The following is a 23,397-nucleotide window of genomic DNA, read 5'->3' on the forward strand; positions in this document are numbered from 1 at the left end:
TTGGATTACAGGCCAAGAGGGAAGAGGAGCTCACTAGATTCTCAAACTAACCAAGAGTGGGGCCATTAATCTCCCAATTTAGTACCTTGATTAGCTCAAGAATAATCCTTGGGGGGAGGGGGGGCTGTACCTAGGCAAATCCAAAGATTAAAATATCAATAATACAAAAGAAGAAATGTTATTTTAATATAATACATTTAACAAGTTGATAATATAAAAGGAACATTAATAAAATATTATATGCAAATGGCAAAGGATTGATGATTGATAGGCATAGGAAAGGGCGACTAGCTAAACCAATTAAGGACTGCTAATTAACTATGGATGTGTCAGTCAATGTTTAGATATTAGTTCTTTGTTTATAGCAATGCGTGAAGTCAATTTTAATAAGTAATGCACACAAGAACTTTAGGTATGCGTGCGATGATAGTGGTTAATTAGTCCAAATTTTTTGTGGCCGCCCATGTTTAGTTATATCATAAAATAAAATTAATAAGATAACGATATAAGGCAAAACAGCTAGCATATCTATTAAAATTATTAATTTATTTTACTATTATAAGTAATTGTATTAATTAAAGCAGGTTTGCAATGGGAGTGATCATGCACCATCCTATTGTCAGTAGGAGTTTCCTTAGGTAGTCTCCTACATGCTTGAGTTAAAATTGAGTTTGCAAATGCTTTTATGATTCTTAACCTGGTGATCATGCACCATCCATTCCTAATTGTTAAATTTGGAAATATAAATTTGAAACAGTGGGTTTGGATTTAGTTTTGTTATATAAATTATAAGGTTGAATGTCGAAATTACATAAAAAGTAAGAACTAGTTAAGATTCAATATTGACCCCCCATTATATGAATGTTAAATTATTACTTTCCTTTATATAAAGTATTTTGAAGTTACTATCGAAATACTAGAGAGTTCATAAACTCATAAATTTGAAAATAATAAACAAGTTTATATTTATGACACATGCATTATATTAGTTTAATTAATTAATTAATTAATTCTTAAATATATACCAAAACCAAATTAGGCTAAGTGGATAAGAGAGAGAGAGAATTACCTTCAATGGTGTAATGCAACCAATAAATGAGGAAAAAAAATACTCCAATAAATCGGTAAAAGTAGCAGTTTGGGGAAGCAATTAATTTTGACTTTTTGTGAAACAGCAATTAATGAACAAAATGGCTAGGCCCTGCATGCTAGTTTTAGGCATGGTAAATGTTAATTTATTATGGGATTACAGTACTTCACAATCTGGGTTGTTGATATCTAGTTGTCTACCAATGAAACTGACTAATTTTCACATTTTGACGTCTAAACATTCCATTCTTTATGCAAATGTCTGACTTGATTGGATTAATGAATCTTACCTGATTTCTCACCTTTTTTTTTCCCTCTAAATATGAAGCAATGAAGACCTAACACTTGTCTTTATCAGCAACCTGTGTTTTCTCCTTCTACGTACCGACTGCTATTGCAATGTCTCAAAAATTCAAAGGCAGATAGAGAATTCGGTATTTTAAAGAAAAATTAAGGGCTTCCTTTTGTTCATTGTATCTTTTTGACCAATGTTGTAAAATCATGTGCCTGTATATTATTATCTTGATGAATTCAAATTCTGACTCGGGAGGAGTTGTGAATCTATATACAATATTATAATTGATGATTCAGGTCTTTGCCTAAATTACCCCACTTAAGTTTAATATGATTATAAATAATCAGTTAATTATCCATTTAAGTGCCATGTCTACAAAAGGTTGACATAAATTTGCAAATTTTAATTTTAATTAAGTACATATTTAAATGAAGTATTAATTCTTTTATATTACTGATAGGGCAAGTCAAGACGAATTATAATTATTAAAAAATATTCATGAAAGTGAGAGCGAAACTAAAGATTTAGTTAGCATCCGTGATGGAAGCGGGACAAGTAAGGCTTGGGTGGTTGTGAGCAGCGGGGATGGATGAGTTTATTAATTATTTTTTATTAATATGTCAAATATTGGGGTGTAAATAAAAAAATAATTAATTTCAGGCAATTTTTAAATATTGATGGAGAGAGAATGGAGCAAAGGTTGTCCCCAACACAAAAACCAGGAAACCTGCCCACTGGTTTTGTCAAACAGCAGTTTTTTTTTTCTTTTCTTTTCTTTTCAATTTTTACTACTTTGAAAAACAGGTTTTGTTTCCTAAAAACCTGGAGCTCCTGACTGTTTAAACAATAAAGATGCACTGTGTGTGTTGTTAATAAATTTTATAATTATTATATAATTAGGCAAGTGGATTCCCTTCTGACAGAAAATGAAAACGTGGCTGCCACGCGCTGCTTTCGCATTTCTCGTCATCGTGCATGAACTTTGGACTGTCTTGCATGGAGCCATCACCACTTTTCTGCTTATTCCCATCCACTTGTCCTCCTCCTCTGGCAGGAATCATAATTCGCGCCACCCCCCCCCCCCCCCCCCCCCCCCTGCCCCTTAGTCCACTCTGCTCACTTCAAATTTTCAATATTTAAATTATTTAAAAATATTTAAATAAGTCTTTAATTTGTTATTACATTTAATTAAATTTTTATAATTTTATTTTTAATCAAATAAATTTTTATAATTAATAATTGACTAATTACTGTTAATAAAAATATAATTTATCATTTTACATTAATAAAATACTGACATGATATTGATGTGAAAGTTAAAAAATATTACATGATCATGTTATCATGTTAAATTAACATGTCATGTCATTATCAATTATAACATATCAATATGTCAAATCAGAATCAATTATAATATTTTATCATGTTAAATTAACGTCACGATATAAAATAATAAATGATATTTTAATTAAGTTAATTATTAGTTATAAGAGTTTATTTGATCGAAAATAAAAAAGTATATGAATTTGTTTGTCTCAAAATAAAAATACAATAACTTAATTGAACGTAATTAAAGCATAACAGCTTACTTGAATTTTTTTAAGTAGTTTAGAGACTTTTTTGTATATTATATCAATTTTTAATTTAGTTTCAATTAAAATAATTTATCTAATTTTGACTGAAATGATTTATATATATCAAGGAACCCAAACCAAAATTTTAATTGTGTTGAAAATTTATTGATTTAATTAAATAGGATTTGTGTCAAATTTGTTTGGATTATAGTAGCATTTGCATGTTTTGGCACTTGGTAAGAAAAAAACACCAATAACAAGCTTTGACACGTTTAATTCATAGGGTTGACAAATTTTTTGTCTTCATATATGTTCTCACGTAGTAACATTGCAAAACATTTAATACAAATATGTGAAAGAGAAATGCCATATGTGATAATGATAATGAAAATTGTCCAATCAGGGTTTGACTGGGAACATATTAGAAAGTTGCTTTTAAAGTTCAAATTATTTACAATTTTTATCATTGAAGTATTGGGAAAGTCAAGTAATTTCAATCGATATAAATAACACAATTCATAGATAAAAGATTTTAAAATTAATTAATATATAATGCCAATTACTGAATTTGATATAGAGAATCTAGTGATACTAACTCAGTTGATGAAATTATTTGAAAAAAAAATTGTTCTATTTTTTTAACACATGATTTTCACTTCTTTTTTGAAACACAATTTAGTGTATTTTTTTCTTTTTCCATTCATGTAATAACACTCTAATTATTAATATATTTAAAAAGGATATTTCAATAATTAAATTTTGAAATATTTTGAGTATTTCAAAATTAAATATATATGAAAATAAGATATATATATATATATATATATACATATACAATTAAAAATATTTTATCCAGAAAAAAAAATCTTTTAAAATATTTAGTAATATTGATTCTTTTAACAATAACTACACCCACGATCCATGTCGGTCCTCTCATGGATTCAACCAAATAATCCAAATAACACCGATTTTTTGTCACCTGGACATGCTGGTTCAAGGAACCAACAAAATTCTAGCGAAAGGCAAAAACAAAACTGTAAAGAGGAACACCATTTTTAAATTATTATACTTTATATATTTAACAAAAAAGCAGTTTCTTCACAATAGATTCTGCACCTTGGTCATAATAAAATATATAAAATATAAAAATTTAATAAAAAAATATAGCAAGTTGAGCCTTAACGATGATGCCAAAAGTAGAAATTTCTACTGAATTTATTTATTACTAATTGCTATGAACAACTTATTATTAAGATTTGAGCCAAATAAAAATAAAATAATTTAGAAGTCAAGTTGGGCATTTCTAGTGAAAAAAAGAAAGAAAGAAAAGGAAACGTTAAATTACATGTGATGAGATGTAGTCATTGTCTTCCAAATTCTTCGCAGCCGCCTCCTCATTTAAAATTGCAATCACTTTTTAATTATTAAAATGAGAAACCATGCCATGTTATAATTTCTGTACTTTTTTTTCTCCTTTTGCATTAATAAAATGTTCAATTAATTGTCTCATATTGAGTAAGATTATTTTAAAATCTTAACATTTGAACATTTGAAATAGAGGATAATAATATATGATTTTTTGATGCAAAGAGTAAAATTTGAATATCATTTTCTTATTTTTATTTCTCTATATAACATTCTATTTTCATTCAATTCAAAAAAAAAGAAATTAATCAATTTTTTTATTTAAATATCACCTCAAATCCAATGGAAAGAAATGTTATGTTGCCAAAGATTTTACGAGGGAACTACCATTTTCACGTTATTTTCCCCATAAAGAAATGCAATTATTTTGGGGTGAAGACCATCTTGTCAATGCAGCTTGAATAGATCCCTCCCAGCAAAAGGGGTAGTGAAAAAGGTGAAATGTACTTGTCTTTGATGACAAGTACAAATTCCAAGCAATAACTTTCTCAATTATTATCTCATAAATTCAGTGTTTAATTTTTATAAATGGGTTTATTTAATTGACACATACCCGTTTAAGTGAGTATGTTAATTTATTAATTTTTTTATAAATTTATTTATATAGTTTAGAAACTCTACCATTGATATATCATATATAATTAATTTAGTATAGAAATAATTGATAATATCTCTATCAAAATAGAATATATAAATCGAGGTGCCTAAAAAAGTAAATGGAAAATAAACCGTGGTAATCTAATATAAAAATTTATTTTCTTTAATCCACTGTCTTAGGGGATAAGTACGAGAGTAAAATTTAAAAAGAAAAAAGAAAAAGACCCTTCAAAACCGTTGGCTGATGGGTTTTCTAGTGCGCCCACAGTCCCATCCTTTAAATCCGGAAACCGGTTACCGGTTTTTGCCTACCCCTTTCAAAGCGGTTTTTGAACCAACACGAACTTCCCGAAAACCAGGAGCCTTTTTTATTTTAGTTCTGTTTTTTTTTTTTAAATTATAATAACCCTGGAGTTTCCGGTGGCCCCCACTTCAGTCCCTCCTACTTCTTATGTGGCGATTCGACCGCACTCTGACACCTGAACGTAGCTGCCACGCGCTGATCTCTTCTTTTCTCAATGTTTGGACCCATTTGCATGGCATCCTTAACCTTTTCACCACCTGTCTTTATTTTCCTATCTCACCACTCTACCCCTCCTTTTTGGCCGTTCAGTGTTTCAGGGTTGTAATTTGAAGAAATGATTAGGCATAATTTGGTAAAATCAATTTTGCATCGATTTCCCCGAGAGGGAGTTACGTTCCGTAAATTTTTGGGTTGTCCTACGCAGGAGGGGACAGTACCGAAAGTACGCCTCCAATGGGGATCCCAAATTGGATTCCTTAATTGGGAGTAAAATACACGCGCGTAAGCTGAGAATGGTGTAAAATGGAACCGTTTAAAACATAGTACTATTTTCTTGGGTATTTTAATTAATACTATTATTATTTTATTAAAATTTTTTAAAGCCCCCAGGAGCCCCAACTCCTTGAATGTGGAAACCAGTGTTTTGGAAATAAAAACAACTGCGTCCCCCTGTACCTGAAAACCCAGCGGCCACCCCCAAATTTCTTCCCCTTTTTTTTTTTTCTTTTAATTTTTTAAATTTATTTCATTTTAGTTTTTTTAATTATTTTGCTTCCCTTAAATACTCTCACTTACCTCTTTTCTTTAATCTCCCAAATTCCCCACTCTCTTCCTTCGCTCTTCCATTTCCTTTCTGTTCTTTCGAAAAACTCAGGGAACTCTTCCTTTGTTCTCTTTCACTTTCCTCTGCTTTTTCTTTCTTCTCAAACATTTCAAAATGCGAATGAGCTGTAATGGATGTCGGGTCCTCCGTAAAGGATGCAGTGAAAATTGTAGCATTAGACCCTGTTTACAATGGATCAAAAGCCCTGAATCCCAAGCAAACGCCACCGTTTTCCTCGCCAAGTTCTACGGCCGTGCCGGCCTCATGAACCTCATCAACGCCGGCCCCGAGCATCTCCGCCCTGGTCAGTACCCTAAAATGCTTTTTATTTACCGTGACATTTGAGTTGCATAACCGGGCGTAATTATTTTTTCTTTACAACTTTACATTATTAACTTAATATAATATATATTATATATATGTACATATATAGACTGCGAACTTTGTGGTGTTTGGATTGACGTTTTTTTTTTTAATTTTCAGCGATTTTTCGCTCATTATTATACGAGGCTTGTGGGCGGATAGTGAACCCGATATATGGATCGGTCGGGTTGTTGTGGTCCGGAAGCTGGCAGCTTTGTCAAGCCGCCGTGGAAGCTGTGCTTAAAGGTGCTCCAATCACGCCGATTGCTTCAGAAGCCGCCGCGAATGGTCAAGGACCGCCGCTAAAAGCATACGACATTCGGCATGTTTCTAAAGATGAGAACTCCGCCGCGTCCAACGACCTTCACCGAGTTAAGACTCGGTGCCGAGTCAAGCGAACTGTCAAGCCGAAGGTGAGTAAGCCGGTGGTGGAGGAGGAGAATCGCAACCCCGAAGCCGAGGCGCAGTGTTACGCCGACGAGGGAAACCGGTCGACGAGTCACGAGTCGTCGCTGAGTCACCAGTCCGAGTTGGCCGTTATGGACGGGGATAGTAAAGAAACGGAGAGCATGATCTCGGTGGAAACAGCGGTGGCGTCACGCCTGTTTCCGGCGGAGCCGGAGTTCCGGTGTAAGGTTTCGGAGGAAAGGACGCCGGAGGGAAGCGGCGATGTTGGGCTAGAACTAACGCTAGGGTTTGTGCCGGTGATGTCACGTGCGTGTCACGTGGTGGTGCCCGTGAAGAAAAGGAGATTAGAAGCATATGGCACGTGCGAGGATAGCCAGACGTGTAAGGTAGAGCTGGGGCTCGAATATCCGGCTTAAAAGGCTTTGATATGCAAAAGGATAGTTTGGTCCAGTTTTGGCGGTTCCGTTTCGGCTTTTGTTTATTTTTTGCATAGAAGAGTTGTGGGCTTTTCTTTTTCTTTTCTTTTTTTGTAAGTTCTTTTTGGGTTTTCTCTCTCTCTTTTTTCTCCCTTTATAAAAACAAAAAGGAAGAGATGTACAAATGGGGTTTACATGAATAGAAGTGGTAAATTTATGGAGGGAATCACAATAATTTTAATTTTGCACAACATATTAGTATTGTATAGAATATAATTGTAGCAATCATCATATGTTTTAAGATAAGAGGCAATGCATGTATGTCTTTAGGAATGGAGCATGGGCTGTAGAGAGCTTCGATGTATGCTACTTTTAATGGGATTGTATTATGAAAATGAATTAAGTAATAAGTGGCATGATGATTGGACTAAACTCTGGAAGCTATGAATGGCTAAGATGGTGAATGTGGCCAGCTGGAGTGCTATACTCTTGGATTTGTGCGTTGAGCAGCCCTTACTTTGTGCTTCCTTCGATTGAGGTTTAGAGGGGTTTGTCAGTATGCGAAGCCATGTGACGCGGTTTTAATTCTGTTGTCACATGCTTGCATTGACGCTGAAGAAGCTTAGTACAAAACAGACAGAGACAGACATCAATTTCTTCCATTCTTCGTTTTTATTGTTTCTTCTCTATGTAATTTGTGTAGGTTTCACATCCTATTGACAAGATTTGTAATATAGATATTTTGAGTTCATGCCGTCCCACTATTGGCATTCTTAACGGTCTTGTGGGATGAATAATCCAAATATATGATCATGATTCCAACAATTTTAATAAAACACAGATTTTAATAAAGCATGATCCGAGCATAATGGCTGAATCCTCGACCTTCGTCTTCACATACCTGGCAAGTTAAACTTCTCTTCTCATAGTTCCTGTGCTCCTTCCTTGCTTGCATACCAAAACCTAATCAATATGAGATTTATCATCACTTCAACAAACAAAACCAATACTTCTTCAATAAAATGATAGCCATAGTACAAGTAAGGGTGTAACTGAGTTGAGTCAGTAGACATCCAAGTATTCAAAATCAAGGTTCAAACTTAACCTTCAACTAGCTTTAAAAAATAATTCAACTGTTCAAGTTTGATTCGATGAGGCTCAATCATTATAAAGTTAAACTTGAACGTGAATATTTGTTTATTTTTTGGGGTGTTTATAGGTCAGGTTGGACTCAGTCTACATCTAAAAATCTCGATCAAGTTAATTATATTTTTACAAATATTAAAAATATTTTTATATTGGGTGACACGATCCAAGACTTCCAACTAAGTAAAGAAATTGAAGATGATGTTGTTTGGAAAAGGGAGTGCAGCGGGATATAGACGCCCAAGTCATTTTGTAAGTATGTTCTCGTGCCCAACGATACCATTGAAAACATATGAAAGTATGTGTAGGTAAATCTGGCTCCATTGAGAGTGGAGATGTTTGTTTGGCAACTGATGCATGATAAGTTTGCTGTTAAAAATGAGCTGGCTAAAAGAGGTATGTTCCATAATACCTTTTTGTTGTGTGAACTGTTTAATGTGGAGAGGGTAACCTGTTGCCATTTATTTAGTGCATGTTACGAGACATGGAAAATCTGGTCAAGATGGTGCAAAGCATAGGGCTGTGACAACACTAGGGAGCGGTAAAGCTTTCTTCGAGGCATGGAATGGTGTTACCACTGTTGGGACTGATGGAAAGTTGTAGATGCCTAATTTTGGTTACCTATTATTTCTTTAAGTATTATCTTACAGAATAAGAACAAGCATAGAACAATTATGTCACACGGAGAAGTGAAAGTAACTTAGAAAGAGTAACAAGGTTCATGAGTTATTTTTATGTTTGAGATATTTTAGAAAGTTTGATTTGGTGGCTCATATATGAAGGTAGTTAAGAGGATTTTCTCTTAACATTTTCTTGAAGTATACATACTTTATCCTTTCGTTCTTAAGAGTACACGTGGCATATTGTTAAGTGTCACTACTCCACTACCTAAAACTTATGCACATTATCTAATTACGTGCTCTTCCCATAGCATCCAATAAGCCGTTCTTTACTATGCTCTTCCCATAAGCCATTTTTCCCATAATGGACATGTTCTTCCTATAACAAACACATTCTTCCATACAGAATGTGTTCTTCTAAAAACACTATCCAATTACGTGTTCTTCTCATAACGTCCAATAAACTATTTTTCCCACAGTGGGCATGCTCTTTCCATAACAAGTATATTCTTCCATACAAGATGTCTTCTCTTAAAAGTGCTCTCCTTTTACCAACTATTCTTCAGAGAGCACTCCTATTTAGTATCAATATGAAAGTTTGGTAATTAAGTAATAGATTAGAAATTCAGCAGAGATTGCTCTCAAAGCTCTTCCAAATATTCTCCCTACTCAACTTTTTGCATTAACCGTGCTCCGTCGCTTTCTCCACCTTCTTTTTTTTCTTCACCGCCTACCACCAAAACACTTACGCTTTAAGGACTGCTCTAGTCTTCTTCTTTACCACCTTTAGTGCATTCCGTTTTACTTATTGCAACACGTCCTTTCTCCTTACTAGAAAAACCCTCTGCAAAGGTTATGGAGAATGGTATACTTTGCAATAATCTAGTCAATCTAGAAAAACATTAATGAAGTGATCTTTAATGGGAAAAAATGGGAGGCAAATTAGTGTTTTGAGTTGGTAAGGCTTAGAGTGGCCTCTTGGGCAAATGCCAAGTGGCCTAATGACTATGTATCAATGCTAGACATGTATAGACAGCTCCTGACTCACCAACAAACCAAAAAATAGTGAAAAAGAAGAAAATTGATCAAATGAGAGAAGCTTAAGCAAAGGTAAATGAAGTTTAATGTGGACGGAGTTGCTAAAGGGTGCCCAAGACTTGCTGAGATCGGAAGAACATTGAAGAACGCTAATGGCGAAACTAAAATCATATTTCCAAGTCCACTGGCATGACAGATTCCAATCTAACTGAGATAGTGGTAGTAAGAGAAGCTTTCATTATTATTTTATCCTTGAAATGGAAAGAAGAGCACGAGCTTGTTATCGAAAGCAATTCGAGTAATATTTTGAAATGAATTAAACATCTAAAGATAACACCTTGGAGAATGAGAAAGTGGTTGTTGTAGATTGCAAGATTGAAGGAAAAACCTGAAGGATAAGAGATTCAACATGTTATGAAAGAGGCAAATCAAATAGTTGATTCCTTAGCGAAAGAAGGGGTATTGCTGCAAACAACACTACTACAAGTCTTCTAGCAGGTTGGTTATGGTTATGGTTTGCATTCTGATCATTGCGTTGCATTTTTGGGCTTTTTGGAAACTTGGTTTTGTTTTTTGTGTTGTTTTGTTTGCTGGCTTGTGAGATTTGGATGGATTATGTTGTTGGATTTTTGGGTCTATAGGGAGGTGAACGATAGGGGGAAATGGCGGTTGTTTTTCTTTTTGAATATAGAGTTGTATATAAATTTTGTTTATATTTATTGCTTAAAAAATGTAAAGTGTAAGTGCGATGTGTGTTTTAGGTTAGTTTGATTGGTAGCAAGGCAAGGAAATAGGCTTTGTTGATGCAAAGAATGAGTGCTTTTGAGGGGTTTTGAAAAGTATACTCATATGTTTTATGGAGTATACAGTCCAACACCCTAGGTAATTTGTGCATTTGACAGATGATGTTCTAGAAGAAGGAGAAAAATTCTTTCCCTCGATGGTAATGAAGAAGCCATTTCATTTTTTTAAAAAAGAATTAAAATTAAAGTAAAAATATTATTGTTAATATAAAATGTTAGCTAGTCAAGTTTGGTTAGGCATCGACTTTTAAAATCTCGTCTAAATTTTACTCATGACGTGTCAATCTCACGTATTTGACAAACAGGAGTGGAGCTAGCTAACTTTTATTAGGGGTCAAAGACGAAGAGGAATAATGACTAAAATTTTTTAAAACTAACATATTAAACTTAACTAAGTGTCCATTTGGCCTGGCTTATTTTTAGCTTATTTATTGCTTAAAAGTAGAAACTGGGCCAAACAGGATTTCGTAAAAAGCTCTTAAAACAAAGTAGCTTTTTTTTAAAGAATAAAATCTGAAAAAAAAAAGCTTTAAAAAAAGCTCCAATTCAAAGATTTCTCTTTTTTGTTTAAAAAAAAAAAACACGCCATCTTATTAGGAGAGCTATTTTTTCTCAAAAAGACCCTCCGTCTAAAATAATACTCCCTCTTTCTCTCCTTTTCGATCTTCTTCTCATTTCTTCCTTTTTAGTAAATTATCATTTTAGGGTTTTTTTTGTTCTTACAAAAATTAAAAAAAAAAGATCCAAAATTCAAAACTGCATTAATGTATTATTTCTTTTTTTCTTCTTTCTATTTTGTTTTTCATTTTATTTTCTATCTTTTTTTGTACTTTGAAAACTTGCTTTATTAGTTGATATTTCTCAATTTATTGTTTGATATGATAATTATGTTATGTTTATTTATTCTTAACTTCTTTATGATGTATATAATATTTGATGATTATGATTGAAATAATTAATTAAATAGGTCAATGGTTGTTGAGATAAATTAGATGAAGATTGAGATAATATTTGTTGATTATGGTTGTTGAGATAATATTGTTCATGAAGGTGAACTTTGTCAGTAAGGACATCAATAGCTAAACGTGATTTTCTTGAATTATTATTACCACTTTAGACTTCTTTTCTTCTTTTTTGAGTTCTCCTCCATTATTAGGGTGAAGAGTTCCAGTAGTCGACTCACTGCTTTCTTTCATCTCTCATTTTATTCATTTGATTCAATTTTTTTCTTTTGATTTTTTTATTTATTATTATTCAATAAAAAATTATTTATGAATTATGTGTTACTTATAAATTATTTGTGGAACTCTTTTTTTATGATTTATTATTAATTATAAACTTTATGTTATATAAAAATCCTTTTAAAATTTTCAAAATTTTATTTTAAATAGATAAAAAATAAAATTAATTTTTTTTATTTTGAACAAAGAAATTCGTAATTAATAAAAGTTAGTTATTAAATACCCTTTATGGTAATTTTAACTAAAATTAGAGTATATATAAGTTGTTTTGCCAAACAACTTATCTATAAAAAAGAGTTTATAAAAGCAAATTTACCAAACAATTTTAACTTAATTTTAAAAGCTATTATTTTTCATAAAAGCTTTATAATAGCTTTTAAGTTAAAAAAAAACCAAGCCAAACATGCTCTAACAATCAAAAGATTTGTAATAGACAATAATTTCATATAACATGTAAATTAAAAGGAACAAGAAAAGAAAGACTTACAATAGTTCTTTAGAAAAATTGTGTTTGACGATGTTTCCTATATTCAAATTCATTAATTATTGATTATATATTGAAAAGCCTAGTAATATCTTTTGCAATATAAACAATTAAATTATCTACAAGAAAACTCATCATTCATTTTGTTTCGAAGTCTTGCTTTCACAATTTTTATTGCTAAGAAAGCTCTCTTTGTGATTGTTATAGAAACTGGAAGAGTCAAAAGAAGACAAATTAATCTATCAATCAATATTAATAAAAAAAAATGATACATTGATGAGATTTTAAGCAATAGCTAATAGTGTTACACTACAACTCATATTTGAGAATTACATAATAATTTTTTAATTTTTAAAGATTAAAATTGTAAAAAATAAAATTCATATAACAAAAAAAAGAAAAATATGACAAATAGAAGATAGAACCCACATAAGAAAAAAGAAAGAAGAAGAACATGACTCATGGTCATAGAAATTTGGAGAAGAAAATCTATAAAAACTTAGAACATATGAGTAAATAAAATAGAAATGAATAAATAAATAAATATAAATAATAATAATATAAATTGAAAAAAGAAGTCAAAAGAAAACTTTACCTTCTCTTAATTTCACACAATGGTGGTGAGTGGTCCTTGTTCTTCCTTATCCAAGCTGACAAGTTTATAAATCTCTCTTGAAGAATGAAGTGTGTTTTGATGGTGAGTAATAAAGAAGAGAGTAAAGTAAAAATGAAAAGAAAGAGAAAAAGAAAGAAGGAGAAATAGATGTAGAAAAACTTAATAGCATGTTTAGTTAGGGGCAATAGAATAGCCATTCCCTCTTTGTTCTTAAGCTCCCTAAATGGTCATTCCTGAAGAAACCTAAATAGGCATTACTAAGGAGACTTCAGTAATAGCTATTCCAAGGGTGGGGGAATAGGTAAAAAATCTTGTTGGACACAGTTGTCCTTAAATAAATTAAAATTTAGCATCATATATAATATAGATTTCTTTTTTCATTATTCACATTTTTTTTCTCTCTCCACCCACCTTTTACCTTTCTCATTCTCTCTCTAAAGTCCCTTAATGGAGGGTGGTGGAGGGTAATGACGTTTGGCGTTGGCAACACCATTTTTGGCTACGAGAAGTGTTGAATGGTGTTCCCCCACCATATCCGGGGATGAGGAGCACCAGATTGGAGCTCCATTACATCAGCCACATTTCTTGTAGCTGATCGATGAGAGGAAAGAAAAGACAAAAAAATACTAGAACGAATAGAAAAGAAAAGCTAAAAATTAATATTTTACATTTGAAAAATTAAATTAAAATTTTAATAATAAATTATAAAAATTCATATTTAAATTTTTAATTATAAATTATTCATATTTTAATATTTTAAAAATAAAAATAAACATTAAAAATAAAATAATCATATATTATAAGAAAGGATATTTTTATCATTTGTTACTTATTCCTTAGTTATTTTTAAAACTATTCCTACCAATCAAACGTTAAAATAAGTCATAATAGCCATTTTTGTCTAATTTATTCATATGAACCGAACTACACAATAACTATTCTTTTCTTATTCCATTGTATTCCATTCCCACCCTATACTATTCTGCGAACTAAATATCTAAAGAGTTAAGGTAAAATTAGATAGGGCTTATGGGGTCATTTTATTATTTTTTATTTTTGTTAATTATTAAATAAAGAAATTATTTTGAAAGAGCCATTAAAAGAAAAAATATATAATAAATAAAAATTTTAAAATTTTTGAGGGACAACAGCGCCCCATAATTATGTTGCCATTCACCCTATTGACAAATAATCTAGTTTGTAGCCAAGTCTGTCGATTTATTCAGTGTATAATATAATATATTGTACTATATATTCAAATTTTGTTAGGAAACTTAAAAAAGATTCACGAGACTTGTAAGTTGCTTAAGTAGAATATAAAATAGACTTAAATATTAAAAAAATTTATGTATTATAATCATTTATTCATTTAAGTCTTTCAACTTTTATTGCATCTAAACATATCTTTAAATTTTAATTTATACGAAATAAATCCTTAATCTTTACAAAAACTTAAATCCTGTAGACTTAGTGTCAACTAATCCTTTTTTTCTCACATGGCTTATGACTTGACTTGATAATGTGACAATATGGCTAGAGGCGAAAGGAGAGGGGTGACAGGGTGGCAACTGCCACCTTTTAGTTTTTAATTTTTTTTATATTTTTACATGTATAAAAGTCAGAATATATATATCTTTGCCACCCTCAAAGAAATCAAAAGAATTAATTTGGAGTAGTGATAAGGAACCTAAGCTAAATTTTGAATCCCTAGGTTCAGTGACTTCCCAGCTCAAATTTTGAAATTATTTTTTTTCCTTTCTTTTTTAACTTAAATTTTGGAATTATTTTTTTCCTTTTTTCCTTAGCTCAAATTTTGGAATTATTTTTCTTTTTTTTCCCTTTTCTTGAACTTGATATTAGGTAAGGTCCATGTTCAAAGTGTTTCAATTCTCTCAGAGTTATGCCAATTAATGTCAAAGACATAAAAATAAATTGTATATTCTTTTCTAGAACGTTGGGTTTGACTTATAACTCTTCTAGTTTCTATAAAAACTACAGAATAAATTATTTTTTTTCCTTAGCTCAAATTTTGGAATTGTTTTTTTCCGTAGTTCATCTTGAACTTGATATTAGGTAAGATTTATGTTTGCAAAGTGTTTCAATTCTCTCAGAGTTATGCCAGTTAATGTCAAAGACATAAATATAAATTGTATATCCTTTCCTAATCGTTTGGTTTGATTTATCTTAATTCTTTTAGTTTCTATAGAAACTACAGAATGTGCATTTTTAGTTAGGAAAATTGTAAAGATGAGGTTGCATAATAAAATGGAAGATGATTTTCTTACTAATTCATTTATCCTTTACGTTGAGAAAGAGATTGTCAAGCCCGATCTTATAAAATACTTTTCATGTCATTCATATGATTGACAATATGCTTGCATACTTGGAAAGTCCTGAAAGAAAAATCGTTAAAAGACGACAATGTACCAAATGGTACAATTAAGTTAATTTAAGTCTCGAACTAGATCAAATAGAGAATTTAAAATGAAATTAAGAATATTAAAGTCCCAGAATGGTTTAATATGGTGATTTGGAGTTCGAGGATCAATTTGAAGTCAAACTAGAATTTTTACTGTCCAGGGGCAAAATGGTCATTTGCCACCCAAAGACACAATGAAAATTTTTAAAAAAGAATTTTTTTAGCCCCATTTGACTTATTGGAGTATGATTTGAGTATTGGAGTATAATTTGAGGGTTTGGCAGTGAAAAAGTTTAATTCCAGTGATTTCTAGAGTGTAGGGGCAAAATCGTAATTTTGCCACTCGCGGACAAAATTTGAGATTTTGAGAGAATTTAGATCAAATTTGACAAATTGGAGAATGGTATGAGTATAAGGGATGAAAAATATGTCTATGGGCAATTTTTCAATTTTTGGGGCAAAAATGTAATTTTTGACTTTTACGGGGGTAAAAGTGTAAATTTCAAAAATTACTCCACCAAGACTTTGGATAAGTCTGAGAATTTTACCTAAGCTATGGATATTTGGGACAAGTGTATGGTGAAAATTTGGAAACAAATGGATGGCTAGAATTTAAGGAATTAATAAAACATTAAAAAAATGAATAAAATAAAATTATATTATTTTAGCCTTTAAAAAGGTAAAAATTCCGGAATTCTCATCTTCTTCAGCTGTCCAAACCAGGGGAGAAAAGGGGAAAAAAAAAAACAAGAATCCTACCTGAAAAATTTGGAGAAAATCAAGAGAAATCAAGAAATCAAGCATTAAAAAGGTAAATTTCATTGATTTTCCTTGTGATTTTCACTACCCATGCATTTTTTTCTCATTTCCATGCAAAATTAGAAAGTGGGTATGGACACCCATGCTGGCCAAACCTCCATGGATGAGTTTTGAGCTTGATTTTTGGTTGATTTTAATTGAATTAAGTGATTTTAGTTAAGTTATATTGAAATATAGCAAAAATAAGCTAGAAATATAATTTTCTCCCATTGAAACCCATTATGCTGAATTTTCTAGGGGAATATTGGCTGCTGATCTTGATGGTTATTTGAGGAATTATGATGAATAATGATGAATTATGAGCCTAGAAAAATAATGGATATTTTCGGAGCAAAAATACAAATTTTTACCCACTAGGGGTATTTTCGTAATTTGTTATCGGGACTGATAATTTGCACCACACTGAGGGACATTAAGTCAATTTGGGTGCAATTGAGGTGTAGAAACTGAAAAAAATTAATTTGGAGTTTAAACGGACGCGTATATCAATTTATCGGGTAAAAGACCGAAATAGGCTAACATCGCATTTAGGCAAAAATTTAGACATTTTTGCATTCCATATCAAGCATTAGTAGTCTAAATTAGTTTAATTTCAATTTACTACCAATGTGGTGAATTTCTCGATTTTTTACTGTGTCAAGGTGGTGAGTCCTCCGATAAAGGCAAAGGAATTGCACCCGAGGACCAATAGTCTGAGTATTTCGAAAATCCTCACTCTAGACACGGTGAGTAACCTTACCATCATTTTAATTATCTAAAGTATGTTTTTATTCGGTTTTGGTGAATTTTATGAAAATGAGTTCAAATGGTAAATTTTTATGTTTTGTAAACAAAATGAGTTTAAATGAAAATATTTTATAAATTGTCTTGAAACGAAATAACGATTTTGCAAATAGAGTAATTGGAGACCACTGATATGTTGTAAATTTAAAATTGAATTAATGGCTTATGTTATTGTATTGGTATGACTGGCTGGGCTATATTTTTTATGAATTGTATGAATTGCTTTATTTTACCCTTGCAAGCTGGGTAGTAATATATTAGCCCTGTCATGCTGTCAAAATTTTATTGTATGGTGGGTTTGACTTGCTGCAGTGGGCTGGATTCTGTGGACTAGCCTATTAGAGGGGCACGGAATCCTGTTATATTTTTACCTCGGTTGGAGAGGCGAGTAGGGTAACTCCTGAGGTATAACTTTTAGAGTTCACTTCACGCCAAACCACCACGTGAAGGGGAACTCGGCCAACGTCAAGGAATGGCTATGTTTTCAAAATAAAAACATGACTTTCTAATAGCCTTGGCGGACTCAGTTGGGATAGCCCTCGGCCAAGGTATCCCAAATAACTGAGTATGATAATAATTTTTGGCATGAGCCAAGTTTTTTAAGAAATTCATAAGCCATACTGATTACTTGCTTTAAATAAATTGATTTCATTTGGTTGAAATAAGTTGAAAGATGATAAATTACAGTTTGATGAAATGTTTTAATAGTCTCATTTTACTCGACTTTAGATATTTTGAGTGATGTTTGTTTACTCACTGGGATTTTATAATCTCACCACCCTCATTTCCACCCATTTCAGGTTCAGAATAGATTGTAGATAATTGATATCGGCAAGGATTACAGTTGAACTTGCCACATCCAAAGACTGTAGGTTCATTTCTTTTGATACTTTTGATCATTCGTGGGCCCACGTGTCACTGTAAATTAAATTCTATACTTTGGTTATCTGTATTACGGTATGTAAGAATTTATTTTGCTTTTACGCTATAAAAATTATTTATGCAGTGTTCTTAAAATATCGTTTTATGTGAAAATTGAATATTTTATTGAATATTTTTATTTTATTATAACAGTTATAATTCCATTTTAAACGAACGTTTTAGACATCCAAAATTATTTTTGATTAAGAAATATGTGTTTTCCACTTACATACTATATTTTTAGATGATTTTTGAGATTTTTGGGATAAATGACAAAAATACCCCTGTGAGACGGAAATTATTATTTCATTTGTTTAAGTTGGAAACAGTTTAAAATCTTTTAAAATGTGGTATTTGGAAACAGCTACCCACAGGGGAAATGAGAAGCTGATATTAAAGCCTTGCGGGGTCTCGGTTGACATTCTGGGTAATGAATGTAAATTGAGACGTCGCGGCGGTTGTCACGGGCTCGATGGGAGTTCCGGGTAGTGACAATTAAGTTGGTATCAGAGCTGTTGGTTTGAAAGATTAGAGTTTTGGGTTTAAAGTTATTTTAAAGCTGTTTTAAAAATTTACAGTGTCAGTGTGGCCCCGAGTTAAGTTAGGTTAGGTTGAATAAAATACATGCATAAGCATATAGAGCCTGAGGTTGCCTAAACTCACTTTGTTCCCTATTATAGATTATTATGTCTCCTCGACGCGAACAACCACCTTTCACTAGATCAGCTGGAAGGGGAAGAGGTCGTTTCCAACGTCGTCAGTTAGGTGCAATAGAGGAGGAATTGACTGCATCCACCATTCGGGCAGCACCTGCTGCTGAACAAACCAAGACTCCTCCACATCCTCCACCTCCTCTACCACTTACTAGTATTCCTGCTATGCCTCTTGAGGCAGTTCAGGCATTAGCAGCCTTCTTTACTGCTATTGCTGGCCAGGCTCAAGCTGGTCAAGCTCTTCCTACAGTTCCTCTGGCTGCTCCTTCAGTACCACCATCCCCACCTCCTGTCCCACCACCAGTGCTGGATGTTTCTGATTCTAAGAAGCTTAAAGAGGCTAGGCAACATAGTTGTGTTTCTTTTATGGGTGAGTCGGACGCAACCGTGGCTAAAGAGGTGGTGCGAATGGCTTTAAGAGCCGAGAAGCTTGCGAATGAAAATAAGAGTCTGCGAGCTGAGTTAGCAAAAAGGAGAAATCTAAGTGTATCTTCTAGTCAGCCACCAAACAGGGGCAAAAACTCCTCTGTTTCAGGAAGTTCACGTAGATGCAGAAATTGTGGGAATTATCATGTTGGGCCGTGCAGAGGGCCTGCACGATGTTTTCATTGTGATCAACTGGGTCACATTAGGAGAGATTGTCCACAGTTAGGACGGGCTACGGTAGCTGCTCCATCTCCACCAGCTCATACGGATATACAGAGGAGAGATTCCTCTGGATTGCAACCGAGACAGGGATGATTTTGACATACCACCAAGGGTAGATTAAATAAGTTGAAATTAGTGCTCTAATAAAGTACGTATGATAGAAAGCTAGTTTGTAAGTTGTAGTTTTCATGATCATGAAATATATAAAGATTATCAATATATGGACATACATTTGGAGTTGTAATTTACAAGTTTGAAGTATTTAAGATATGATTAAATGGAATTAGCATTAGTTAGAGTACGTAAATCTTTTAATTAATTTCTATGGAGTATCCATGATAGTAGAATGGAGGAACATCGTGCAGTGATGCTATATGGTGAAATCACTATACAATATGGAAAGGGTATTTTCGAGTGGGATTTATGGACTGATGATAAGTGATGAGCAATTTGAGATACATGTAGCTATGAATAAATTTGGAGATCTTTGCTTAAACAAACTCGTATTAAATGTTATGGTAAAGATATATGAATGCTAGTGGCAAAAAAAAATACGTTAAATCAATGTTTTGATTTCACACTTGTGATAGAAAGTTAGTCTTGCTAATTGTGGTATAGACTCGAAGGGAAGCCACACGATTGTGAATAATTGAGGTAGTAGCTTTAAAGGTGGAAGAGTTGCTAAGATAAAGTGAAATCAAATAGTTGCAACGCCACAGTACTGACTCTCAAACACTGTCGCGTTAAGAACCCCTAATGGCTAGCAAGCAAGAGCAAATTGAGAGTGGCATGAAGATGAAACTCACGAGTTGAAGAATGGTCATTGGTTTTCATGCTAAGCTTTGTTGTTTGGAGTCTTAAGTGCATTGGGAGGTATTAAGATAAAGATGATGAGTGAAATTACAAAGTTTTTTTTTATTTTATTGCCTTATATATATTGGCATGTAAGAGAAAGAAAAGTTAGAGAATTTTTAAGATGGCTACATAAAAATAAATTAATATGTGGAGTGTTAAGATGAATAATATGATGATTGAAGTCAAATCTTAAGAAATAAAGAGGACAAGAGATTAAGTCTTGTTAAAGACTAAAGAGGAAGCGAGCGAAAGGTTAGATGAATGTATGAGATACTGATAAGAGATGTCAATAGCAAGTGAGGAAAATGTAAATAAAGATTTCAATAATGATATAGCAAATGAGTTTATATAGAATATTGTTATGAGAATATACTGATCTTGTCTTGACCTTGTTGAAAGGAAAGGATTAGTAACAACACAAGTAAACTAGGTGACATGCTAGAAACCCATGGAGATAAATTGAAGCATGAGTAGTTGGGCATGCCTTTATGGAAATGATATACTTGGTGTATAAAAGAGTAAATAAGTGATTAAGTGTTTCAAGAATGTTTAAACGCCCTTGAGAAAGAATTATAAGTTATACATGATGGGCATAAGATGCGTGACTTTGAAACTTGCTAAGGAGCCAAATGGCTAAGTTACGGGTTAAATGATCATATGTTATGAGACATAAATTTAAAATAAATATCCCTAAGGAAATACTCCAGAGAAGTTCTGCCATGGATCTTGTGATAGCAAGCACTAAGTTATGTAGTTATAAAAAGGAAGCTATAAGCTGAGAGTGGTATAAGTATTAACATTAAAAAGTACTTGAGGAGAATTTAGTTTCAAGTCTTGTAATTTCAAGTACAATTTGTAAATTAGTTAAGGAAGAATGATGTTATATTCATATGAAAGAGTGGAATAAAGGATGATAGAAGTTAACCTTGATAATGAAGTCAGATAATGAAACTTTCTTAATATATTATGGGAATTGGAATTCGAAAATGCGTGAGGCATACATGATTCAAATGAATCTGAGTTTTAAGTGACAAATCAATATCGAAATGCAATAAGGATACAATATATAGGAGACATGAAGGATAATCGAGGAATAAGGATGACTTTTAGGAATTGTAGTATTGCATAAGATGCAATGATCAAGTCAAGATAAATTTTTGAGATACCAATGGGATTATAAAACATACACGCATAATAGATTATAATTCAATGGAGATGACATTGTGATGCAATGATATACAGTACAAGGAAACTTAAGCATATAATTGGAAACGATAAGAAGAGAATATAAGTATATAAATGATGAGGAACTATACACAGGCATGATGAGAATTTGTATGAATTATGAAGCTTATTCTATTGAATCTTGATTGTGGATGGGAATGAATTAAGAGAAATTAGTCTGAAGGCATTTGAAAATAGAGACTCGTATACATAATGAGGAATATAGACATTTGAATGTATATGTATATGTATGTGTGGAGTAGTGATGTACCCAACTAAATGAATAATGGTTTTAGTGGTTCAAGATTTGAACTCAATATATTTGATGAGTTGTATAGATAATGTAACGATTAAGAATCTTATCAGAAGACGATTTATGGTGACCTAAGGAATTTTGGAGAAATAGTTAAGGGAATATAATCTATAGTACGATTAAGCCATATGAGATGGATTAATAGGATTAAGAAGATTGAAATTTCCTAAATGCAAAGTAAACATGAAATAAGTAGAAATAATTAAAGCCATTAATTTTCCTGAACGCTGAGGATATGTACAGGAATGAGTATGGCGTGTTAATGATGTTGTAAACTACACAATAGTGTATGAGGATAGGATGAATGAATGAAAGTCGAGAAGTTTGATATGGAATGAAGTAATAAGATAGTGATTGGTATACCTAAATAAGAATAAAATGCGATCGAAATTGGTATGATTGAGATGGAGTTATGGTTCAAGCTTAATGATAGTAATAGAAGCATGCTTAATGTCTCAATATAAGAGATCATAATTGTGAAGGTTATTGTTGATCTGATTTTAAAGGATAATAATAGACATAAGCGAAATACTTGAGTTGAATTGGAGGTAAATGAGGTGAACAAATCGAAATTCCCTATAAAGGGGAAGACATAAGAATTCGAGCATTATATGAGAAAACAATACCCCCACATTTTCTCTGAGTTCAGTACATGAAATTTTGAGGTCAAAATTTTATTTTAAGGGGGATAGTGTTGTCAAGCCCGATCTTATAAAATACTTTCCATGTCATTCATATGATTGACAATATGCTTGCATACTTGGAAAGCCCTGAAAGAAAAATCGTGTTAAGTCAATTTGCACCACACTGAGGGACATTAAGTCAATTTGGGTGCAATTGAGGTGTAGAAACTGAAAAAAATTAATTTGGAGTTTAAACGGACGCGTATATCAATTTATCGAGTAAAAGACCGAAATAGGCTAACATCGCATTTAGGCAAAAATTTAGACATTTTTGCATTCCATATCAAGCATTAGTAGTCTAAATTAGTTTAATTTCAATTTACTACCAATGTGGTGAATTTCTCGATTTTTTACTGTGTCAAGGTGGTGAGTCCTCCGATAAAGGCAAAGGAATTGCACCCGAGGACCAATAGTCTGAGTATTTCGAAAATCCTCACTCTAGACATGGTGAGTAACCTTACCATCATTTTAATTATCTAAAGTATGTTTTTATTCGGTTTTGGTGAATTTTATGAAAATGAGTTCAAATGGTAAATTTTTATGTTTTGTAAACAAAATGAGTTTAAATGAAAATATTTTATAAATTGTCTTGAAACGAAATAACGATTTTGCAAATAGAGTAATTGGAGACCACTGATATGTTGTAAATTTAAAATTGAATTAATGGCTTATGTTATTGTATTGGTATGACTGGCTGGGCTATGTTTTTTATGAATTGTATGAATTGCTTTATTTTACCCTTGCAAGCTGGGTAGTAATATATTAGCCCTGTCATGC

The 23,397-nt window shown here is 32.2% G+C and overlaps 2 protein-coding genes across 2 annotated transcripts; both read left to right on the top strand.

Moving 5' to 3' along the window:
• Positions 1-5,918: 5,918 nt before the first annotated feature.
• Positions 5,919-7,529, top strand: LBD40 (LOB domain-containing protein 40). The gene is made up of 2 exons (XM_018120356.2): positions 5,919-6,411; positions 6,591-7,529. The coding sequence occupies exons 1-2, from the start codon at positions 6,222-6,224 to the stop codon at positions 7,292-7,294; spliced, it is 894 nt and encodes a 297-aa protein (XP_017975845.2). The 5' UTR covers positions 5,919-6,221; the 3' UTR covers positions 7,295-7,529.
• Positions 7,530-17,650: 10,121 nt separating this feature from the next.
• On the top strand, positions 17,651-19,754 carry LOC148763258 (uncharacterized). Its single transcript, XM_088805859.1, has 2 exons — positions 17,651-18,131; positions 18,865-19,754. Exon 2 carries the CDS (start codon positions 18,871-18,873, stop codon positions 19,636-19,638), a length of 768 nt encoding a protein of 255 aa, XP_088661985.1. The 5' UTR covers positions 17,651-18,131; positions 18,865-18,870; the 3' UTR covers positions 19,639-19,754.
• Positions 19,755-23,397: the final 3,643 nt, after the last annotated feature.

This window comes from Theobroma cacao, chromosome 4, assembly GCF_053813885.1.
Source record: "Theobroma cacao isolate CCN51 chromosome 4, ASM5381388v1, whole genome shotgun sequence".
Classification (NCBI taxonomy): domain Eukaryota; kingdom Viridiplantae; phylum Streptophyta; class Magnoliopsida; order Malvales; family Malvaceae; genus Theobroma; species Theobroma cacao.